Source organism: Rhinatrema bivittatum, chromosome 2 (assembly GCF_901001135.1).
Source record: "Rhinatrema bivittatum chromosome 2, aRhiBiv1.1, whole genome shotgun sequence".
Classification (NCBI taxonomy): Eukaryota; Metazoa; Chordata; class Amphibia; order Gymnophiona; family Rhinatrematidae; genus Rhinatrema; species Rhinatrema bivittatum.
The window spans coordinates 642,793,544-642,813,306 of NC_042616.1; the positions used below are offsets into that span (position 1 = coordinate 642,793,544).

Genomic DNA, 19,763 nt, shown 5'->3' on the forward strand with positions numbered 1-19,763 from the left:
AGTCTCTGAAGAGCTATCAGCCCGCCTCCCAAAGTTGAGTCTCATTTTACTCTCTGGTTACCAAGGTGAGAAAGAGCTCCTTGAAGTGTCTCCCTGACCCCGCTTCGATGGAGCAAGCTGAATTCTCAGGGTTGAGCAAACAGATAAAGTCTCAGCACTGTTAAGAAGTGCCACTCTTCAGAGCTGGCAGCTCATTCAGTGCTGAAAAAGCATCTAGAGTCGTCATCTTCAATGCGGTCCACGCATCATTCTCCAGCACATATGGCTCTGGTGCCATTCGTGCATATGGCCTTGGCTCTTCAAGCATCATAACTTGGTACAGTTTTGAAACACCGGGCCGTGGTGTTTCTGACACAGCTGTTCACTAGATCACCATATGGGATTTTCAGAGGCAGAAGGAGAATAGGCTTCACTTACCCCTTCCTATTTCTAGAGCAGTGTCACTATCTAGGTTACTGGAACAAGGCCTATGCCTATATACAACAGATACAATCTGTTCTGTGGTTCCCTTGATATCTAACTGGCCCCCGACACAAATTTTGCAAAGTCCAGAGGATGTGCAGGGAGATTCCATCCTAGTATCTGAAAATGTTCCACCTTTAGTGCCTGGCCAAAGGGCGTGGCAGAGTTGGAGAAAACTTTCTTTACCTCACTGGCATCTAAGGACAAGGAAGGTACTCATCAATCTCTCCTTTCCAGAATATCAGATTTACTCTCGCAGGAAGGAGTCCCAGTAACCTCTGAATAGTCAGAACCACTGTGAGGTAATTCTAGACCCCGGCATTCACTTACTTCATCATTGGGATCCAGGATTAATGTTTCCCTCCCCTCTAGGGTCTGAGGAATGTTCAACAGGAATCCCCATCAACTCTCTGCTTGAACCTTTTAGAACACTCATATCCACTGGAAGACAGTGCTCAGAGTTAGTTTATAAGCACAAGAACCCTTGTGCAGAGGCTTAAGAACATAAGAAATTGCCATATTGGGTCAGACCAAGGGTCCATCAAGCCCAGCATCCTGTTTCCAACAGAGGCCAAACCAGGCAACAAGAACCTGGCAATTACCCAAACACCAAGAAGATCCCATGCTACTGATGCAATTAATATCAAGTACACATGCCATGTTGCACTGTAAATAAGTTCCATATGCTAAATGTATCAAATGCACATGCCATGTAACATTGTATATTAGTTCTTTTGCATATCTAATCCGAATCGAATGCAAATAGTTGTATCGCTGCCTTTTAACTTTACTCTCTTATACTTGTATATTCACCCAGTTACCCCCTACCCTGTTCTTTGTAATTTCCTTTCCTTCTCAGTTTTTTGTAAACCGACATGATGTGTCCTACGAATGCCGGTATAAAAAAGTTTTTAAATAAATAAATAAATTAATAGCAGTGGCTATTCCCTAAGTAAACTTGATTAATAGCCGTTAATGGACTTCTCCTCCAAGAACTTATCCAAACCTTTTTTGAACCCAGCTACACTAACGCCACTAACCACATCCTCTGGCAACAAATTCTTTTTCACTCCACGCACAATTAAACTCTGGAATTTTCTCCGATATACTCTTAAATGTGCTTCTTGCTAACTTTATGGAATGCCCCCTAGTCCTTCTATCCGAAAGTGTAAATAACCGATTCACATCTACTCGTTCAAGACCACTCATGATCTTAGACTTCTATCATATCCCCCCTCAGCCATCTCTTCTCCAAGCTGAACAGGTCTAACCTCTTCAGCCTTTCCTCATAGGGGAGCTGTCTGTTCCATCCCTTTTATCATTTTGGTTGCCCTTCTCTGTACCTTCTCCATCGCAACTATATCTTTTTTGAGATACGGTGACCAGAATTGTATACAGTATTCAAGGTGCGGTCTCACCATGGAGCGATACAGAGGCATTATAACATTTTTCATTTTATTAACCATGCCCTTCCTAATCCCTAACATTGTTTGCTTTTTTGACTGCTGCAGCACACTGAGCCGACTATTTTAAAGTATTATCCACTATGATGCCTAGATCTTTTTCCTGGGTGGTAGCGCCTAATGTGGAACCTAACATCGTGTAACTACAGCAAGGGTTATTTTTACCTATATACAACACCTTGCACTTGTCCACATTAAATTTCATCTGCCATTTGGATGCCCAGTCTTCCAGTCTTGCAAGGTCCTCCTGCACAATCCGCTTGTGATTTAACTACTCTGAATAATTTTGTATCGTCAGCCAATTTGATAACCTCACTCGTCGTATTCCTTTCCAGATCTGAGGACTTGCTCTCAGAGCCTTCACCGTCTGAGGAAAGGCAAAGATCTCCTCCAGAAGATCTCTCCTTTGCCAGTTTTGTCAAAGAGATGCCTGAGACTATACCCTTTACACTGGTCACGGAGGAAGATACTCACCATAAAATGTTGGAGGTCTTACAATTTGTAGTTGCTCCAAAAGAAGTAATGGCAATACTGGTACATGCAGTTCTTTTGCACCTCATGCACAGCCTGTGGGAACATCCAGGTACGGTACCCCCAGTCAATAAAAAGACAGATGCTACCTACCTGGTTCAACAGCCCCAGATTTTCAAAAGAGTCAGCTGCCCCACCACTCTGTAGTTGTGGAATCAGCTCAGAAAAAGGCTAAACGATCGCATCCACATTCGTCTGCTCCTCCCGGTAATGAACAGAAAGCATTGGATGCGTTGGGATGAAGAATTTTCCAAGGGTCCATGTTGATATCACGAATTGCAGCATATCAACTATACATGATTCAATATAATAGAAATCTCTGGAAACAAGTCCAGGAGATTGCGGAGACATTACCACCACCACAACAACAAAAAGCCTTGTCTTCCATCTTACAAAAAGGAATGGAAGCAGGTAAACATGAAGTCAGAGCTGCCTAAGATTCTTTTGAAACAGCATCCAGAGTCTCTGCAGCGGGCATCAATGCTAGACGCTGGGCCTGGCTTAGGGCCTCAGACCTACGCCCGGAAGTTCAGGACAAACTGGCAGATCTACCCTGTACCAGAGTCAACCTGTTCGGGGATAAGATCCAGGATGCAGTGGCCCAGTTAAAGGACCATCATGAGACCCTGGTCAACTTTCTCCCCAGATATTCCCTCCGTAGCCTGCAGGTCCACGTGTAGAGAATCCAAGAAACAATTCTACAGGCCACGCAGATATTACCCTCCTGCATCCCATGCATGACCAGCTCGGGCACCTCAGAGGGGACATGCGAGCGCCAAACTAGAACATCTAGACCACAGCCAGCTCCACAAGCTGGCCCCACGTCTGGATTTTGACTCTTTTCCGGAGAGCAGCAGCCAATATTCCAGTGGGGGGCCGCCTGTGCCACTTTGCAACAAATTGGCACCCAATCACCACACAGGGAAACTCGAGACAGAGCTCTCAACCCTTCTGTCAGTCAGAGCCATGGAATTGGTTCCACCGAATCAGCAGATAAAAAGGTTCTACCCAAGATATTTTCTAATTCCAAAAAAGACCGGCGGCCTCTGGCCTATTGTAGACCTCCGTGTCTTGAATACATTTCTTCGCAAGGAGTGGTTCAGGATGGTATCCCTGGGCACCATGCTTCCTCTGCTTCAAAGAGGGGATTGGCTCTGCTCTCTGGACCTGCAAAACGCATACGCCCATATTGCGATGTCCCCACCTCATCGCAAATATCTGCGATTTGTGGTGGGCCGCAGCCATTATCAATACAAAGTACTACCATTCAGCCTAGCCTCAGCGCCTCGAGACTTTTTGAAGTGCATGGCAGTCGTGGCTGCGCAGTTACACAACAGAGGCGTACACATTTTTCCATACCTGGATGACTGGGTCATAAAAAGCCAGTCAAAACAAGGAGCCATCAACTCTCTTGGTCTCACCATAAGGCTACTAAACTCATTGGGATTTCTAATAAATTACCCCAAATCCCGTTCTTCTGCAAGCCACTTATCTAGCGGGCACACAGAATGCACTGGCGGACCGCCTCAGCCGACGTTTCCAGCCCCACAAATGGTCTCTGGATCCCTCGGTTGCGAGCAGAATCTTCACCAGTGGGGGCATCCGACTATCGACCTCTTTGCGTCCAGTCAGAACCACAAAGTGGAAAGCTTCTGCTTCCTGCACAGGAACCGGCATGCACCAGCCAGAGATGCCTTCGCCCAGCTCTGGAACAAAGGCCTGCTTTATGTGTATCCTCCGATTCTGCTAATAAGCAAGACTCTCATGAAACTACAACAGAACCGGGGCTTAATGATTCTCATAACCCCATATTGGCCGCGCCAAATTTGGTATCCCATACTTCGCAACCTTTCTGTCCAGGACCCCATTCGCCTGGGCACGTCGCCCAACCTCATAACACAGAATCACTGCAAGTTACGCCACCCGAACCTCCAGGCCCTCTCTCTGACGGCCTGGATGTTAAAAGGCTGATACTACAACCACTCAACCTTTCAAGTGACGTATCTCAAGTCCTAGTAGCTTCACGGAAGCCTTCCATGTGCAAATCCTACCGCTCTAAATGGAAGAGATTTACCTTGTGGCGCACACAAGAGTCTGTGAGCTCCAGGCTTTAGTTCATTACTCTTTATTTTATTTATTTGTTTATTGATTTTAAATACAGTCATTTGGTCGGACCATCATAACAGTTTACAAATTTAACAATAGTAAAAAGACACATTCACAAACAGTAATAAAATAATTTATATGTAGTTCTTCCACAATAGAGTAGTTTCTGCCAATGGTGGTGTCACCTTTTCATATTAATCAAGCCATCATGTTGCCTATGTTCTTTCTGAGGCTACACCCTCACGAAAGTGAGAAAGCACTTCATTCTTTAGTCTGTAATAGAGCCGTGGCTGACTACACAAAAAGATCTCTGCCACATTGTCAGGCCTCACGACTGTTGGCCTTACAATCCTAATCAACTGGGCATTGCAGGTTGCCAAAGAACATTGGCTAGCAGATTGTATCTCACTTTATATAGCAGGCCTACAGATTACAGACTCCATCAAGGCTGCAACAGTGGCTCATCTGTGAGCTGTTCTGAAGACATCTGCAAAGCTGCAATTTGGTTGTCAGTATGCACCTTTATGTCCTATTACTGTCTGGACAATCAGAGTGACAGTAAATTTGGACAAGCAGTTTTGTGTAATCTGTTGCCCATAATCTACTCTCCACAGTGGGGTCTGGGTTGCTTATTCAGTAAATGCTCTGCTGTAACCTCAGTTTGGTGCTGCCCATGTGTTATGGCTAATTCAGAAAGCAAGTTTGCTTACCATAACAGGTGTTCTTTGTAGACAGGATGAATTGACCATGCTAAATACCCACCCGCCTCTCTGGAGAGTTGACTATTTAGCTATCTTAGCTTTAAAATCGACTGATGGAGCTCATGATCCAGCACCCGTGTCTGAATTCCCACAAATGCTCAGTAGAGCGAAAGCTCTATGAGCTTAGAGAGAGGTCCATTCAACACCGTTAGATGATGTCACCCACGTATTATGGCTATTCATTATGCTGTCTATGGAGAACTATTTATAATAAGCAGATGTGCTATGTTAGTCACTGCTAAGATATTTATTTATTTTATTAAAGAATTACATGTGAAAATGAATGAGGACTAGTTACGATTAGATGATGGACAGCCTTACTTTAGTACTCCTATGTAAGATGTTGTGACCTGCAGTCTCTGACTCCATTGGTGATTAGCATTCTGTTTTATACTCCAGAGGTGGGGAGGGGACAAGAGGAAAACACTCATTGAGGTAAAACACGGGAGTTCTAGATGGATAGTGTGTCGCAGGAAATCTCTGTCGGTTGACCATATTAGAGTAAAATTTTACTGTTGTGAACAGGCAGTGCTAGATAGCAATATATGAAGTTAGACTTCTGTTTTGCCTTCTGGGGCAAAAATGAATTGAAACCTATTTTGTATTTATTGGAAGAAATACAGAATTCATCATAGTGAGTTTGGTTGATTTACAAGCTAGGGCTAATAAATGCATCACACTGCATGTATTTTAAAATTCTCTAATAACTGCAGATGGAATGGAAAAAAACATTTTCCAGAGTTTTCCCTCATTTGTTGTTCTATACATTTAATGGATAGATTATCGGATGTCGCAGGACCTAGTCGTCTTGACTTTTCCCTAAGGTCACTCACTCACTCTCCAACCTGCAATTCATACCTAGACAACTGTCATGGTAGAAAATCATATTTGGTTCACTCCACTAGAAGAAAAAGCATTTGGGGCAATTTTCAAACTTTCTGCTTTGGGACAAAAGATCATGCATACTTCTACCATTAGGCTTTGCAGTAATTCTCAAAACAAAAATAGGTTTACTTTCGCTCTAAAAATTGCCTTGGGCACAAAGCATAAGTGGTAACTTGTACCTGCTTTTTGTGCTGCTAAGATGTTTTTGATTGAAGAGTTTCCTCTTAGTGCATTTAAAAGTGTGTGTCGTGCAACAAGGTGCATGTTTTTAGCCACATTTAGGGAGGGCACTTTTCAGATGGCTGATTCATGCGGGTAAAATGCTTTATACCCATGGAAATCACTTTATAAAATTGTCCACTCTGTGAAATCTATGCACAAATTTGTCTCTTTTAAACTTACAATGTATTTCTTACAGGCCTTTTGAGCGTACTATCACACTGCATAAAGACAGCACAGGACACGTTGGCTTCATTTTTAAAAATGGAAAGATAACATCAATAGTTAAAGACAGTTCTGCTGCTAGAAATGGACTTCTGACTGACCACAACATCTGTGAAATTAATGGCCAAAATATCATTGGATTAAAGGTAAGAATGGATAAGAGTCCTTTGAGGGACCGAAATACAGTGTCTGCTATTGGACTGTAATAAATATTATTTTTTTAAATGATATTGCTGTGAGTTGCCTGCCATTTTTTGTTTAAGAATTTGTCTTGTTACGTCTTAAGACAGTCTTGATTCTTAGTGTAGCTTCAGTAACTGTATTTAGTATTATGTAAATGATAATCTAAAAATCAAATGCCTCTATGCAGTATTGAGCCACAACCATAGTTTACCATGGGTAGAATAGCAAGATCTACTGTAGTACATTTCTGAGCAGAATTAAGGGGAGAGGGGGGGGTTTGGTCATTCCTAGAAAGCGTGCTCCGAGATTGGAAGGTGTAGAAACAAAATCTGAGTATGAGGATCAAATTTGAACACAGTGACAGAAAAATATACACTTGCACCTTGGAGGCATAATAACAATATGTGTGCACACAGTTAGATTAGCTCAGGTTTGAAACTTTGGAGTAGTTGCACCAAAATGTCAAGGCTTCAGCTCTAGATACTGTCCATTTACACATCTTTCATAATTCATTTGTCTTAAAACATAACTCCCCAAGTCAACTTCTAGCTACTTGAATGCTACTTTTTCCCAGCCTTCATCCTCTCTCCTCAGACATTGTCATTCCCCTACAAACCTTTCTCTATTTGATATTTAACTTCCCTAATGCAAGTCCTTTTAACATGGAGCAAGCCTGTCTAGGCTTTCTTTAATGTCTTTAAATAGTGTATTTGAAAATTTTTTAAAAATTTTTTAAAATTTTTTTAAAATTTTTTAAAATTTTTTTCAAATACACTATTTAAAGACATTGATAAAAATATATCATTCCAGCGATTGAGTAGCAGCTCATGATTTATTGATTATAGTTATAATCGCTGTAGTAGTGGCATATTGTTATTTTTAGGCTTTCTTTAAGCCAGGCATGAGGTGAGAAAATGAAAGGCTTAATTTTTCCCTCTTGATATTTTTATAGGTTTTGTAAGGTAGTTGAATTATGCTTTGAGAGATGCGTGAATGGACAATAGCTAAGATTGAAACGTGCTCACAACTTTAATATCTGTGCTAATTTAATTCCTTTGTCTTCTAGCTTTGTGATAGAGATTAAAAGAGGGCTAATAAAGTATAATGGCATTTTTCTGTGTCTATGTACTTTACAATATTCCTGTAATAAGCCTGTTTAGCTTAGGAGAAATACTTTACTGGGACAGGTTGTGGATGTCTGGAGTAACCTACTAGCAGAGGTAGTAGATAAGAACGTAAGAAGTTGCCATACTGGTTCAGACTGAGGTCCATCAAGCCCAGCATCCTGTTTCCAACAGTGGCCAATCCAGGTTATAAGTACCCAAATAGATTCCATGCTTCTAATGCCAGTAATAGCAGTAGCTATTCCCTAAGTCTGTGCAAAAAACCATGACAGTATTTAAATATGCTTGGGACAGATGCAGAATATAGTGGTAAGAGCAAGTAGGGAAGTAGCAGGTGGGGGAGGAGGGAATCCTGAGTGCTGTGCTAGGTTTAAACTCTAATCACATGGAACGTCATCTATATGGCATTTACATGTGATGAGTGCTATTAGCTGCGCCTTTGGATGTGCGTTTTGGACGCACTGATCCCCTTATTGCATCGGGGGTTATGGACGCACATCCAACGTGCATGTCCAAGTGTTCATTACGCTATGTGCTAGGCTGGGTGCGCACTATTGCATTGGGCCCTTTGTGTCTAATGACTATGGGGAGGATCATACGGAGCTGACTGTAGCAAGTACATTTAGTCAGCTCCATGTCTATATCTGTCCCATAAGTTTTAATGGAAACCCTTATAAAAATCAAGAGATCAAAAGTAATTTGGAGGCAGAAACCCAGTGAGACATTTGAGTCCTGAGGTCCCCATTTTATAAATTGTTCCAGATTCTATTTTTTTTTAAAAAGATATTTGGAAGAATATTAGTAGACTTAGATGCCCTTGCAGCAGCAATGCCCCAAAACATCAACTGTTGGGTGTCAGCCTGGGTGATATTCCCTCTTTATGTTTAGTTTGCATGTGTTTGGATTCTTGGTTTGTCATGGGTTTCATTTACTTCAGGAGGCAGTTGATTACATTTAACAAGCACCATACTGATGCTGCAGTCAGCCTTCTGTAAGACCCTCCTCCTAACTGAATAGATATTAAATTAGTATAAGTGCTTTCTTGAGGGTTTGCTGGTTTGACTTGAATGTGTTAATTGCTCACCCACTTTGGGTGCATTTGTCACCCCTTAAGTGGGAACTTGGTCAGACTACACAGGAGGGTAAGTTTAGAACACAATAAATAGCAGTAAAGTCTGCACATAATAGGCATGTGCAGAATTTACTGCTAATTTCCAAAGCAATTTTATGTGCATAAAATCCCTTTGAAAAGTCCAAGTGTGTGCACAAGATAATACACAGAAAGTTATACCTGTTTTCTAGCAGTATGTAACTTCTGCATGTACATTTGCATACAAACTTTTGAAAATCCAAAGACTGTGCACAAGTCCTGGTTTCCCCTTTCCTGGAATGCCTGCTGTACGTGCACCTAAAAGTACACATGTAATTGAGTTTAGTGCATAGTTTTACATGTATAACCATCGGAGCTATTTTCAAAGAGTTTCTTAAATCTGTAAAACCTGATTTTATGCTATAAGTATCTTTGAAAATTGTTCCTCAAAGTTATACTAATAAAAAAAAAAATTATGAAATTTTGTTTTGTAATTTTGATAATTTTAAATCATAGGTTTAACAGTGATATTTTAATTGTAAAATAGTTGTAATGCTTAAACACTTTTAGCCCCTATGGAAACTGACTTCATGTGACACATTTATAGTGCTCTCAAAACTACTGTAAATGTTGTATTAAATGGAATTAGCACTATGTAAACCTCTTTGCTTGTAGAAATGGTCTCTATGAGCCTGTGAAAGACATGATTCATTTTTGATCATTTGTCAGGAAATGTAACCGTAACCAGATAATGAAAACATCTAATTCCACATTTCTTGCAGCAGAGGGGAGCATTATTTTTAGCTCTATACTTATAGTTCTTATTTTTCTCTCCTTACTAAGTGCATTTGCATGAAAATAGGACCTTTTTGTCTTTTTAATTACATGTGCTGCTGTGGTTGATCTTCATCTGAAGTCATAATCCTTTGTTGATGCTAGAAGCAATTTCCATAGCAACGCGTTTCTCTTGCAGAGGAGAAATTTCAGATGAATAAAATGGAAATCCTGCATTCATTTAAAGTATGCTTATTATCAGAGGGAAACTAGAAAGTATACATTTAAAATATAGATTAGGGTTAATTTCATAAATTCAGCATCTTATTTTGAAGCTACTATAGTTTGGGATCTATTTTTAGCCAGTTTCCCACAGGTAAACTGATCTTATAAGATCATGATGTCTCTCTCCTTCTAATTTTTGAACTGTTCATCTAATTTAATTGTAATTTCTCCCAGCACACAGTAACTCCTGGCTCACACTTTTTGTGTCTTTCTCCCCTATTCTTGAATCACATTCCAGCCAATGCAATACATTGAGCTTAGCCGAGTGCACTGATTAACCCATGGTTAGATGTGCGTCCACGACCCCTTATGCTATAAGGGAATTAATATGACCAAAATGCGCATCCAACCCCCCGCAGAGCTAATAGGGCTCATCACATGTAAATTCATGTTGATGAGGCTTTTATTTCCCGATGCGCAAAAAAAAACCTCCCAATGCACATATTTTTACCCTCAGAAATTAACGCCTGCAGGTGTTAAGTTTTGAGGAGCCTCTGAAATTGACAGAAAAACAGAAAATAATGCTTTTGTGGTTCCTCTGATTTAATATCGTGATGGTATTAGGTCAGAGAAACTGAAAAAGGAGTTAGGTTTAAAAAAAAAAAAAAAAAGTATACCGGCAGTCAGATTAGGAAAACGTACACTCAATTAACGAGCGCCCATTTTCCTAAGCAGCTGACGGCCACCTCTCCTGGGTGACCGCTGCTGAGGAGGCATTAGGGGTGCACAACATCTCATAGAGTCTCCTTTTTAACTGTGGCAGCCCATTTGCATATTGCATTGGGCGCCCCAGAGAGGTCGAGCGGCGCGTATTAGGAGAGTGTGCGCTCAATCATGAGTGCCCATTTTCCGTGCACCAATATTTTATTGGCCTGATTTTATCTAACTTTTTATTTGCAAAACAAGCCAGATAGATCAAAGCACATTATCTGAGCTGTCCTGTCCTTGGTATGTGCTTATAGGTCCCTGATCCACTGGGCAAACTCCATTGTATACAGCCCTGATTTTCATTAATCCTTTTATAATGATGAAGTGAAGATACACATGATGCACCCTGACTCATTGATTCCATTAGTAAAGCGAAGCAGAATTATGAAACATGCTGAATGATGATGGCGAAAGACTAAATCTCATGATGACCTTAATTTATATTGAACAAGAAAAGTCACAAGTTAGCTCTTTCTTGAACTATCAACTGTTACTTATTATAGAAATTTCTGCTAAGATGAAGAGAAATTTATGCCCTGTGAATAATAGTTCCAGAGCTGCCATGAAAATACTACGCTCAGAACTATCTCCTTGTATTGCACAGATGATCAGTACATCATTAACAGAAGGATATCTTCCATCTGCACTTAAATTAGCTGTAATTAGACCAATCCTGTACAAGACCTGAATAACTATCATCCAGTATCCTCTTTTCCTTCTTGGCGAATGTAATAGAGAAGGTTGTACTGAAGCAATTGAATAAATTGAGAATGAGAAGGGCATAATATCAAACTTCTTCATATCTCCAGTTTTGAAGTGTTCTGTCAAGGGTTTGATGTTGGAATCAGTTTTGTTCTGGTATTACTGGATATCTCTCCTTGAACTATCCAATAGTAATTGAGCAACTGTTCTCAATGGATAGTTTTGAAATGGTTTACATCTTTTCTGACCAGTCGCTTCCAAAATGTCTTTTGTGACATCTTGTACTTCTGTAAGACCAATGAGATTTGGAGTTCCTTAGGGATTGGCATTAATGGTGGTGCTGTTTAATATTTATTTCTCCTGTCTTGACTTGAGGTGGAATATAAGACTTACACAGTCATTCAGTTTTATTTTCCGATTTCTGCTGCAATTCTTGATACACTGGGAAGGATAGTCATTTGCCTTAATTCAGTTATTGATTGGCACGCTCTCAGTAAGTTGGTACTCTGTTTTAAGAAAACAGAGGTGATATTTCTTGTTCATTCTTCTCTTCTCTCTTCTCTCTTTTACTTTGTTCAGGCTCCGCTGTTTTGGACCTCTATCAGTTATCCTCCCCCTTACCCTTGTTTGTACTTTCCACCTTTTGTTTTATGTGAACCGATATGATGTGTACTTTAATGTCTGTATAAAAAAGCTGTCAAATAAATAAAATAAATAAATAAATTCTGCACCTCTTGACATATCCACAGAATTGGTTTTGAAAAACACGTGTATTCCCATAAAACTGCAGTGTAGGAACTTGGGGTGTTTTATTTGATGCCACACTAACCTTTCACCCACATATTAAAAATATTGTAAAAACTGTTTTTTGGAAGATCTGACATTGAAACCCTTTTTGGAAGTATCTGCTTTAGGAACAGTGGTTCAGGCAATAATTTTTACATGTATGAATTTTTGTAATTCACTGTTAGGACTTCTGCAAAATGCCATGAGGGCTATGCAACTTGCCCAAAACTCAGTTGCTCATTTGATTTCTGGGGCTTTCTTTAGAAATCATATTACTCCTGTTCTTCAGAATTTGCACATTTTGCTCATTGAATGGCAAATTAAATTCAAGATTTTGACTTTGATTTGACCATTAATTGTTACACTCCACCATCTTTCAGTATGGCATTAAAAATGTATCTTCTTTACTATACTTTGTGATGATGTTCCCAGAAATGAATGGATGTTCCTTCTTTAAGATGGTTAGGTTATGTGAACTGTATGAATGCTTGTTCAACATGGCAGGGCCTCCGCTTTGGAATTCTATCCCTGATAAGCTTAAGAATGAGACCTCTTTGCTGTACTATACGAAAAAGCTTAAAGTACTCTTTTATATAAACAGGCTTCTGGTCATTAAAATTGAATTAATATCTGTTGTATTAGAGAGCTGGTTTTGGTGAGGATGTTTCCATCTGACACTGGATTTGCCATAATTTAGTTGAATGGGTAAAACATTTTTGTTCTGTTGTCCACTGTAGTTTACATTGTGTTAGTTTTATGGGTATAATGATGCAAACTGCTGAGAACAGGTGATCATGTGGGTTATAAATAACATGCTATGCAAGTCTACTTTCTAAAGAAAAAAAAATTCTAAATCTCAATAAGGTCAGAGCACACTGTCATAGAGCATTTTATTTTAAGTGATTCTACCCTTGGCTAGTGACTATATTAGGGCTTCCCAAACCTATCCTCACACCCAGTCAGGTTTTCAGGATATAATCAGTGAATATGCACATTGTTTCCCCTACTGTGTTCACATGAGAAAAAAGCATCTTCAATGGACTGTAAATGAGCTCTTACCTACGATAAACGGAGAACTCATCTTCATCGCCAAGCCTCTCAGCTTTTTGTCTCCTGTGATCCTAATAGGCTGGGTACACCGGTGACCAAGGCGCATCTTATCCAATTTGGTCGCAACCTGTATTCAACACTGTTACACTGCAGCAGGACTTGACCTTACTTAATCCAGTCAAAGCCTACCAAGTGAAGGCTATGGCTTCTTCCATCTCACATTTGAAAGATATACCTGTGGAAGATATCTGCAAAGCTGCTAGGTGTTCATCTGTACACATGTCTATTTCACACTACTATTGGGACAATCTTTCAAGAGCTGACATTGGTTTGGACAAGCAGTGATGCAGACTCTACACGGTGCAGTCTAGATTGCTCCTTTAAGAAAATGCTATGCAGCAATCTTCAGCTTGGGACTCCCCACATGTAATGGCTAATTCAGCCTGCTTATTGATGGAAAAAGCAAGTTTCATTACTGTAAACTGTGTTTTCTATAGGCAGCAGAATGAATTAGCCATGGAATTTCTGCCCTCCTCGCTGAAGAGTCCAGTACCTAGCTCGTTAGTAGCTCTGATACTGACTGAAGAGGCTCATGAAGCAGCGTCCACACAGGAATTGGCCTGCGTGCTCAGAGCTCAAAACTGTACAAGCTTGGTGAGAAGTCCATTAGGTTTTGCCAGATGATGTTACCCACATGTAACAGCTAATTCATCTTGCTATCTACAGAAAACACCAGTTACGATAAACAAACTTTCTTTAACTAGCCAGTCATTTTTACAACTTGTTTTTCCAGGCACATTTTAAACTAAATTGAGCAAGGACTGCAAAAGAGCCTTAATCTGTCTGTCTGGAATGGATTAAAGTCCATAGCAAAATGCAATCTGCTATTCAATTAGAAACAATGTGCATCTTTTTCTGTTATGCCCAGGTAGACCTGTGTCTGGAAGGGCATGTTAAAAGACATTGCAGTACTGGTGGCCCACCTAAGATTGGCCTCCATGGAGGAGATTGGCATGACTGCAGTATGTAATTCACAACACATACATACATCACATTGTTTTTGAATACTATTTCTCATGAACAGCGGGCTTTTTGCCAATACATTCAAATTGCAGGGTTTCTTTGAGGGTTAGAACTCTACTTTACCCCCTGCCCCTGGATTGCCTTGCAAATAAAAATAAAGAACAGGACATATATAAATTTGGGATGCTTCCAACAAGAATATTTTTCGCCCATTTTCATGTTCTGTTATTTCCCCCCCTTTTTCATTTTGTCACAGGGCAACCCATAGGTAGGAATTAGAGATGTGCTTAGTTTTAAGTTTTCGGGTTGGGCACTTCATGGAAAACTTTGTTTTCCTATGGTTTTTTTTTTTTTCTGGCAAAACTGACAAACCCCCCTCCCCCTCCCCCTCCCCCCTCCACCACCACCCCAACCCTTCAAATTTACTTAATTACAATCCCAATCCCCCCCCCCCCCCAAGACTTACTAAAAGCCCTGGTGGTCCAACGGGGTTCCGGGAGCGATCTCGGGCTATAGGCTGACACTAATCAAAATGGTGCAGATGGCGCTTTTGCCCTTACCATGTGCCAGGGGCTACCGGTGCCAATGGTCGGCCCCTGTCACATGGAAGGAGCAATGGATGGCCTGCGCCATTTTCAAAGATGGTGCCGGCCGGCCATTGCTCCTACCTTGAGACGGGCTGACCAATGGCACCGGTAGCCCCTGTCACATGGTAAGGGCAAAGGGCCACCGGTGCCATTTTGATTCCTGGCAGGCCCGACGGCCCGAGAGTGGAAAATTGCTTCCGGGACCCCCCGGCTGTACCACCAGGGCTTTCAGAAAGTCTTGGGGGGGGGGGCAGAATCGGGATGGTGGGGGGGGGGTTGTAATTAAGTAAATTTGAAGGGTTGGGTTTGTGTTTGTGGTTTTTTTTTTTTGTTTGTTTGTTTTTAATGTGCCCTTCCCCCCTACCTAACCTGAAAAACGAATTTTGAGGAAAATTCGGGTCCTCCAAACCATGCCGAATTAGACAATTTCATTGAAATTGTCCAATTCTGCAAAAACGAATGCACACCTCTACTAGGAATTTCTACTTGTGGGGACTGCTATCCTGCGTGTTCTCAGAGAATGCAATCCTCAGAAAACAGGGGTTTTCTGAGGATTGCAGGGTACCAGTCCACACCATCTCATTCACCTCCCCTGGGACTTGGTTTCTACCAAAAATCCTTTTCTGTAGTACTGAAGAGGGCCCCATTGCAGAGGCAATGGCACAGGTTGCCCAGCATGTACTTAGTAGTACAAAAAAAAAAAAAAATTCGGAATAGAGTCCTGGCCTTGTGCTCGGTCATTAATTAGTCACAGTTTCGTAGAACTTTTTTTTTTTTTTTTTTTGTTCCTGTCCTCTTGAGAACATTTGTTACAAGTAAACAATTTTGCTAAAGTACATCCAGCACGCACTTTTGATCTATATCTCTAGTCACATAATCAAAGAAATGAATTAGATGTTGGATATAGGGTCCGTGGCAGAACCATGCTGCCTCAGATTGTAAAGCCATTGGATTCTTGATACTTAATTGTCCTTTCCTTTTCCTACCACTGAGGCAAGACCAACGAGCATGTAGTTCCTGTAGTTCCAACAGCTGTTACCACTTTTATGAAGGATATCTTGCCTTTCTCCAATCCTGTGATGATGATACTGTCTCCAAAGATCTATTAAGCAAATCTACCACCAGCTATCTCTATTTCAAATTCCAGAGAATTTATGGTTCTGGCCAAGATAAATCATTTAAAGCTTGTAAGCAGAGCATACTGGTTACAAGCTTTAAATGCATGGGACAGTTATTTTGTACACTCTCTAAGCATGCCTGAAAACATGTGTAGTAGTAGTACTTCTATAGGGCCTTGCAAACTGTTAAATGTTACGTTAGTACAAGTCAAAGTTGCAGAAATTTTTTATTTTTAACAAGAGAAGCAGGGGAAATAGATCTGTTTTAAGGCTTTTATTTTGTGCTGATGGTTTTTCACATGTCCTGCTTAAGAGTATATTAAAAAATGGAGACATTTAAAATGATTTCTAATCCACTTATTGTACAGTGTGTAAACTTTCTTTAGTGGTGATACTCGGACTACTGTTGTAGTTTAAAACTTAAAAATCAATGAGGCATGGGCAAGTATTCAAGGAAAAAATCATATTAGGTTCCTAATTCAACAGGTAATATTTAGAATTCTAGATATTGGTTGATAAATAGAGTAAAATCAGGGCTGGAAGAATGCTGGGAGTTAGATTGCCTGCGTGCCTAAAATTTGGCACATGATGTTTAGAATTCAGAAAAGCAAAAAATAAATTACAAGGGAAGAGAAGCAAAATAAAGTAAAATAAGCAACATGGCAGCAACAACATTAAAAAAAGAAAAAGAAAAACATTTTTCCTGGCCCCTAAAATATGTTGACTGGTGCCAGGTTATCTAAATATTTCTAGTCCTGAGTAAAATAATTATTTTAAATGAAATAAATCTATCCTTTTTCTCAATTGGTTGGTTACTTTTTGTCGTAACAGGACTCCCAAATTGCAGACATTCTGGCAACATCTGGGAATGTGGTGACTATTACCATTATGCCTACATTCATCTATGAACACATGATAAAAAGGTAAGCTATGGAGAAAGTAAAAAGGATAACCTTTCAAATATAAGCATTTAAGCTTTTAATGAATTAGCGCCTGCTGTCTGGATTCTCACCAGATACTACTGTGCAATTATATTTATTTATTTATTTATTTTAAGTTTTTTTATACCGATTTTCCTGCATAAAATGCATATCAAATATTTGTGTATTTATTTCCTTGTGAATGGCCAACTGTGGTCCTTGAGGGTTGCAAGTGGGCCTGAGTATCAAAATATGCACAGTAAATGAGAAATTGGTTTAAGAATGAGGTTAATTTACATATTTTAGTTACTCTGAAAATCAGAACTGTTTGCAACCCTCCTGGATTGGTTGACTATTGCTGCCTTTAATGCCAAAATACCTGTAACCAAAACTCTGTCCACTTTTTCCTGGCATTCAGTATAACGTGTTTTGGCTGTGTAGCATGCAACTATATTGCGCAATAGGTAAATTGTATTGTTAAAATTATATCCATTACATAGGAGTAAAAAAAATGGGGGGGGGGGGGGGGGGGGTCATTTTCAAAAGGATTTATGTGCTCAAAACTGGAAATAGGCTTTTGAAAATTGCTACAATATATACCTGCCTAAATCCTTTTCAAAATGATCCCCTTTATCTAATTAGAGCTGTTCCTCCAAAAGAACTGCACAGAATGTGTGTAATCATGTCACCATGAAGGATCCTGCTTTTCCCCGAAAAGACAGTTTGTGCAGAGATTTATCAAAATAAAGAACAATTATTTATCCAACTCCCACTTATTCCCACTGGTAGATTGATTTATATTTACTCAGCAATGGCAAGAAACATAAAGCAGATCTAATGGGACAATTTTCATAGTGAAATCTTCTGATTGGAGTTTGGGAGAGCTTTAAAGAAATAATGACATGTCTTGAGCTTTTGAATTTTTCTTTTAGAAATTCTTTTGCTTTAAGGAAAGTAATTGCACGTGGGGAGAGAGACTTTAAATATGTAAAAGCTCTTTGCTTAGTGTAGTACAATGAAATTTGTAGGTGATTATTTTTTTTTCTGGACTAACTCAGTACATCTGTGAGTACTGCTTGAGACTATGCTCCATTTATCAGGTCAGTCATTGCAGTCTGTGCACTGCAGAAAACCCCTGTAACATTTGGAATTTAAATTTGTAAAACTGAAGCCGATTGCAAATTTCAGTACTTGGAACAGGAGCACTGGCTTCATTTAGTGCTTGCATTGGGATGCAAGCCTTATACTAAGCATCCTTTGAAATGTTATAATATCCTATCATTTTATTTATACAATTAAATGGGAAGGGTTAATTTGGGGCAGATTGGCTTGCCGTAGAAGGAAACAGTTCATTTTGATTGAAATCCTAAAGTAAGATAAATTTAAAGGTCCCGATTTATCAAGAGCTTTTTCACATTTTATACCAAGGGATAAAATAGCTCCAGAATGCCTTAAAAAAAACCCGAAACATCTATTAAAAATATGGCATTATAGCATGAAACAAATTCCAAAACAACTATTACTTCTACCCTTTGCTGTGCATCAGAGTTAATTTCAATCTGTCTCTAACCCCTGCTGCCCTCTGATCCAGTGGAGTTCTATAAAAGAACTTGTTCCTTGAGACATTCCCTCTGATTGGACTTTAGTAGGGTCAAAGGAGCATCTGTGGTCCAAATTTATCTAAAAACCAAGATCATTCTTTCAGGTTCCTTCCACTGTATGTCTGTCCAACCCTGCTATTTAAAAGGTTGTGCTGCTTTTTTGATTTAAAACACAAACATTCTGGAATGTGATGGTTGGAGTATTCCAGTGGTTGATAAATATATATTTTTTATTTTTTTCTTTCAAACCTAGGATGGCTTCCAACATTATGAAGAGTCTGATGGATCATACAGTCCCTGAGGTTTAAATCAATTAACGTGCTCTCCTATGCAACAGGAACTTGACTGAACTTCAGCCATTCTTATGCAGCGGCTTTCACATTGCCATGTCTGAGCTCCTTTTGAAACCAAGATTATATTAAACACTGCATTATAGCATTTTGCATGGCTGGGAATATTATAGTTTAATGATAATGATACTGTATTCATAAGCTGTAATATTTGTACTTCCTATGCCTGTGACAAATCTGGAGGTTTAAAGATAGGTTTACTAAAGCCATTACAATGAAAAAGGAATCGAGCGATATTTCTAACACATCTTCTAGTGCTGCATTATTTATATTTTTCTAATTGAATAGTCTACTTTTTTTTCTGTTGTATCAGTACAGCTTTTTTTTTTTTTTTTTTGGCATATCAGTTTTATATTTCAGTGATGGACAACTATGCCCAAGTTACATAATCATTCCATTAAAGTGCTAATCATCAGATACTGAATTATGTTGTAATTGGATTCTTTGAAATACTATCTTGCCTTTGTACTGTAATTAAATTCTTTTGTTTTGGCTGTTAAAAAAAAAAAAATCATTGTATTACTCTGATAACAATACAGCAATGAGACTTTCAGCTGTGTGGTGGCTTAATATATTTTTATGGATTTAAACATTGTGTTAAAATGATTTATTTATAGGATTCAGCCTTGGACTTTACCCAATTCAGAATGCTTTGTGAAACAGCTTAATATTTTATAAAGGTTTAAATTATGATTTTCATATATTCTATTGAGCCAAAGTTTCTCATGATAGCATCATCAGAAATCCATTGTTTTAATGGTGTGCTTTCTGATTACTATGTTTAGCTTTATATTTTTATTTTCTGTATAC

The 19,763-nt window shown here is 39.5% G+C and overlaps 1 protein-coding gene across 7 annotated transcripts in view; it reads left to right on the forward strand.

The window, feature by feature from the left end:
* Positions 1-19,543, forward strand: part of SDCBP (syndecan binding protein) — a 69,968-nt gene extending 50,425 nt beyond the window's left edge. For all 7 annotated transcript variants that reach the window (XM_029591341.1, XM_029591347.1, XM_029591346.1 and 4 more), the window contains 3 exons: positions 6,627-6,798; positions 16,914-17,005; positions 18,857-19,543. In XM_029591341.1, the coding sequence (XP_029447201.1) occupies positions 6,627-6,798; positions 16,914-17,005; positions 18,857-18,911 (319 nt within the window). In that variant the 3' untranslated portion in view covers positions 18,912-19,543. The remainder of the gene's footprint in view (positions 1-6,626; positions 6,799-16,913; positions 17,006-18,856) is intronic.
* Positions 19,544-19,763: the final 220 nt, after the last annotated feature.